At 27.2% G+C, this 5814-nt stretch overlaps 1 protein-coding gene across 1 annotated transcript; it reads right to left on the reverse strand.

Annotated features, from left to right (window-relative positions):
* Positions 1-271: 271 nt before the first annotated feature.
* LOC142239568 (uncharacterized) lies at positions 272-3073 on the reverse strand. Its single transcript, XM_075311361.1, has one exon. It carries the CDS (start codon positions 3071-3073, stop codon positions 272-274), a length of 2802 nt encoding a protein of 933 aa, XP_075167476.1.
* Between the last annotated feature and the right edge of the window lie 2741 nt (positions 3074-5814).

Below are 5814 nucleotides of genomic sequence, written 5' to 3' on the forward strand. Positions count from 1 at the left end.
ACAGAACATTTTTTGGAAAATTTATTTTTATAGAAAATTTTGTCAAAATTTTATTTCTATAGAATATTTTGTCAAAATTTTATTTCTACCGAAAATTTTATTTTTATAGAAAATTTTGTCAAAATTTTATTTCTATAGAAAATTTTGTCAAAATTTTATTTCTATAGAAAATTTTGTTAAAATTTTATTTCTATAGAAAATTTATTTATTTATTTATTTATTTATTTCAGTCTATGGAACAACAACATTCCTTACAGACTAGAACTTATAACTAAAAATATATTAGATCTAATAAATCAGCGAATTTTTCTATGTTGATCATTATATCCAAATTGTATTCATTGATTCTATTGAACTCTTTTAAAGCCCTTGTTATAGGTTCATTAATAGAATAATTCGTTCTATGTAATGGAATATGAAAGAACTTATTATGACGCAGTAACCTAGGAGGCACATTCAAAGACAAAAGGTTAAGCAAATCAGAGCAATCTACTAGACCATTTATAATTTTATAAAGAAACATTTGCGACTGAAGCATTCTTCTGTTCTCAAGCGATTTAAGAGCTATAAGTCTGCATTTATCCAAATAAGATGGTTCAGGAATAGAGAAATTAATTGACCTAAGAGCAAATTTCAAAAACCTTCTTTGTATCTGTTCAATTCTATTTGAATATTTAATCATATAAGGATTCCAAATAATACATGCATATTCCAATCTTGAACGCACTATTGAGGAATAAACTAATTTGACAGTATATGGATCATTAAAATCTTTACAGCTTCTTTTAATAAATGCAAGTAGAGCATACGCCTTAGGAACAATATAATCCAAATGGCTGATAAAAGAAAATTTGTAATCAAAAAAGACACCAAGGTCAAAAACTTCAATGGAACATTTAACGGTACATGAGTTAACAAAATAATCGGAGCAAATAATATTATTGGATTTACTAAAAGAAACTTTACAACATTTAGATACATTAATTGGTAAGCCATTCTCAGAGCACCATAAGGAAACAGCATCCAAATCAGACTGTAAACGAAGCGTATCCATAAACGAATTTACACGAGAATAAATTTTCCAATCATCAGCAAACAATAACATACGCGAATATTTCAACAAAGAAGGTACATCATTAACAAAGAGAATAAACAATAAAGGACCAATAATGCTACCCTGTGGAATTCCTGAAGTAGCAGTATATGCATTTGACGAGCAGGACTCAACAACAACCACACACCTACGCTCCGAAAGATATGAGGCTATCCAATTCAAGAAACTTGAATGAAACCCCAATGCAAATAATTTATTAATAAGCAAAGGATGCGAAACCTTATCAAATGCTTTAGACAAATCAGTGTAAATGGCATCAATTTGAAATCCTAGCTCAAAATTCGAAATACAGTACTGCGAAAAACTGACTAAATTAGTAACTGTAGACCGTCCTCTAACAAATCCATGTTGAAATGGCGAAATAATGCTTTTGACAGCAAAATATACCTTTTCAAATATAATATGCTCAAATAGTTTAGCTATGTTACTAAGCTTTGAAATTGGCCTATAATTACTGATATTATCCTTTGCTCCAGATTTATAAACCGGAGAAATTGATGTCACTTTCCACTTGTTAATGAAATTACCTTCCATAAGTGACCTATTAAATAGATACATTAAAGGAGTAAGTAAGGCGGTAGAACAGCCCTTAAGAAAAAATGAACAAAAACCATCACAATCAACACGAAATGTGATTTTCAATTTAGCAAAGCCTTGTTGTAAATCAGTCTCTGAAATTTGCAATGAACCAAAATTAATATGTGTATCATCCAAAACCTCTCTTGAATAATTAGACGCGTTATTATTAATAAAATTTGAACTGAAAAAATCTGCAAACAAATTAGCTATTTCAACTTGAGAATTAGCTATCTTACCATTATAAACCATTCTAGTAGGGAAATCTGAACTGCTACGCTTAGAATTTATAAAATTCCAAAAAGATTTTGGATTACTTTTAATGTTAGTTTCAAAATTAAGCAAATATTGTTTATATAAAAACTTATTCAGAAAGTTAAATTCTCTCGAAAAGTATTCATGCCAATATTTATCTTGTGGATCATTTGATACTTTCCATCGCTTAAAATATTTATTTCTCTTATTCTTTATGCGTTTTAATCCATTTGTGTACCACGGAAGCTTATATATTCTGGGCTTTAAAAGAGTTAAATTCTCCTCACACAACTTATTCATAACATTTAAAAATACTTCATAGCAATCAGATAGGTTATTTTTCACAAACAGATTATTCCAATCAATATCACTAATTAATTTATTAAATAAATTAAAATCACATTTCTTAAAATCCAAGCGGAAACTATCATGGGCAATTTTAGAAAAAACATAAAATTCAACATGTAATTCCAACGCTTTGTGGTGCATATCCAATTTAGATAACGGATTTAAACATTCATTAATAGCATACTTCATATCCTTATCAATAAATACAAGATCCAATATCTTATTGAGAATATTAAAAAATTGATTAATTTGCACTAAATTCAAACTAAAGAAAGAATCAACTAAATTCATCTCAGATAAACTATTAATGTTATAAGGAATCATAACGCTCTCAATAGGATCAAAAGTCCAAGTAACTCTACCGAGATTAAAATCCCCAAAGATCAGCAATTTATTATCACTCACAGCTAGATCCAATACATTTTGAACATGAGCATTATACAAATAATCTGAGCTATTAGGCGGAATATATGAAACCACCAGATTTATGTTACCACTTACTCCAGAAAGTGAGACACATAACTGATCCAGCAAAGAGTCTGAATTATGCAACACACAAAGCGACGAAATTATCTTTTTTCTTACAGCTATCAAAACACCACCACCTTTAACACAATTAGATTTAATAAAATCCCTATCTTTGCGATAAATGGTATAAATATTTGCGTTAAATATTTCCTCATTATAAAAATCTGAATTCAGCCATGTTTCAACCAATACGTATACATCGAAATCCCAGTTAATGGACCCATTAAAGACTGAAGACAATTTAGTCCTCATGCCACCAATATTTTGGTAATATATTCTAAGCTTACGAAACTTAACTTTATCTTCACCTAAGACGCTGCCTCTAACTGTATTGGTTTTTGAAAAAACTGAAACGGCCGTACCTTAACATCAGCAGGCCATAAAGAAGACTTAAAGAGCTCATTATAAAAACCAGCAGAGATTCCCAATTTAAAAGAAATTCTGCTTAAACTATTAACATCCACATCTTTCTTAACTAGTCGAAAACATTCCAAATGGCTTCGACTAATGTTTAGGTATTTACTAACATATTCCATAATTTGCTCAGCCGTTACAGTCGGCTTAAACGCTGATATATGAATCCATTTTTTGTTAGATACTACAGCTAATTCTGCATTACTATTCTCGCCAAAAATAATACGCTTACGTTTATTATGTTTGATATGATTCCACCCAGTATTGTTCGTTGGGCCATTAATAACAGCATCCGAAGAGGCATCATTTATGTCAACAGTATCATATGCAACACTCTGAGCATTAACATTACTCAAACTACTCACTGAATCCAACATGCCATTAACAGTGATTTTCTCAACATTAGCAACAGGAGCAGAAGCAACTGAAGAGAGCAATCTATGAGTATTAGCACTCACAACATTCATAGCAGGAGCAACAACTTCATGTGTAATAATATTAGAGCCAAGAGAAGTGCTCTTATTAAAATTATTAGTCAATGGAGCAACAACACCTTCAGTAACGGGATCTACAGCCAAACCAGATGAAGCAGTATCAGCAAGCAAAGCATCCGAAAGAGTAGGCGCCAAATCATTATTTATATTAGATTGAACATGGTCATTACAGATTACTCTCGCACTTGTCTCAGTGCTGTTAATAAAAGACGCAAACCGCAACTTAAGCTCTCGTACTTCATTTGACAACAGACTGATGGCAGCCACCAAATCTTTGGATATATTTAAGCAATCAGTGCAATTGTAAACAATATTACTTGTCTGCTTTAAAATTTTAAACTGAGCTTCATTCTCAATTCCAGCACAAAGTCTATGATATTTCGAATTGCAAATTCTGCATTTAACTGATATGCTTGCACTTAACGATTTGAAACATTTAGCACAAACTGATTTCGTAGGAGACGTCATAGCAAAACAACTTGTTCGCACGAATGCAGACTGCAGAAACATGTTATTTCTATAGAAATTTTTTTTCCATTGACTTTTTTGTCAAAATTTGATTTCTGTAGAAATTCAATCAAAGTTTTATTTCTATAGAAAATTTTGTCAAAATTTTATGTCCATAGAAAATTTTGTCAACATTTTATTTCGTTTGAAATTTTTGTCAAAATTTTATTTCTATTGACATTTGTGTCAAATTTTTATTTCTATATAAATTCTAGCCAAAATTTTATTTCTATGGAAAATTTTGTCAAAATTTCATTTCTATGGAAAGTTTTGTCAACATTTTATTTCTGTTGATATTTTTGTCAAAATTTTATTTTTATAGAAAATTTTGTCAAAATTTTATTTTTATAGAAAATTTTGTCAAAATTTTATTTTTTTACAAATTCTTGTCAACATTTTATTTCTATAGAAAATTTTGTCAAAATTGTATTCCTACAGAAAATTTTTTGAAAACTTTATTTTTATAGAAAAATTTTCAAAGTTTTATTTCTATAGAATATTTTGTCAAAATTTTATTTCTACAGAAAATTTTTGGAAAATTTTATTTCTACAGAAAATTTTTGGAAAATTTTATTTTTATAGAAAATTTTGTCAAAATTTTATTTCTATAGAAAATTTTGTCAAAATTTTATTTCTATAGAAAATTTTGTTAAAATTTTATTTCTATAGAAAATTGTCAACATTTTATGTCTGTAGAAATATTTTATTTCTATAGAAAATTTTGTCAAAATCTTATTTCTATAGAAAATTTTGTCAAAATTTTATTTCTATAGAAAATTTTGCCAAAATTTTATTTCTATAGAAAATTTTGTCAAAATTTTATTTCTATAGAAAATTTTGTCAAAATTTTATTTCTATGGAAAATTTTGTCAAAATTTTATTTCTATAGAAAGTTTTGTGAATATTTTACTTCTATTGACATATTTGTCTAAATTTTATTTCTATAGAAAATTTTGTCAAAATTTTATGTCTATAGAAAGTTTTGTCAACATTTTATTTCTGTTGATATTTTTGTCAAAACTTTATTTCTATAGAAAATTTTGTCAAAACTTTATTTCTATAGAAAATTTTGTCAAAACTTTATTTCTATAGAAAATTTTGTCAAAATTTTATTTCTATTGAAATTTTGTCAAATTTTTATTTCTATAGAAATTCTAGTCAAAATTTTATTTCTATGGAAACTTTTGTCAAAATTTTATTTCTATCGAAAGTTTTGTCAACATTTTATTTCTATTGATATTTTTGTCAAAATTTCATTTCAATGGAAAATTTTGTCAAACTTTTATTTCTATAGAAAATTTTGTCAAAATTTTAATTCTATAGAAAATTTTGTCAAATTTTTATTCCTATTGACATTTATGTCAAAATTTTATTTATATAAAAAATTTTATCAAAATTTTATTTCTATAGAAAATTTTATCAAAATTATATCTCTATGGAAAATTGTGTCAAAATATTATTTCTATTGACATTTTTGTCAAAATTTTATTTCTATAGAAATACTAGTCAAAATTTTATTTCTATGGAAAATTTTGTCAAAATTTTATTTCTATGGAAAGTTTTGTCAACATTTTATTG

Source organism: Haematobia irritans, chromosome 5 (assembly GCF_050003625.1).
Source record: "Haematobia irritans isolate KBUSLIRL chromosome 5, ASM5000362v1, whole genome shotgun sequence".
NCBI lineage: Eukaryota > Metazoa > Arthropoda > Insecta > Diptera > Muscidae > Haematobia > Haematobia irritans.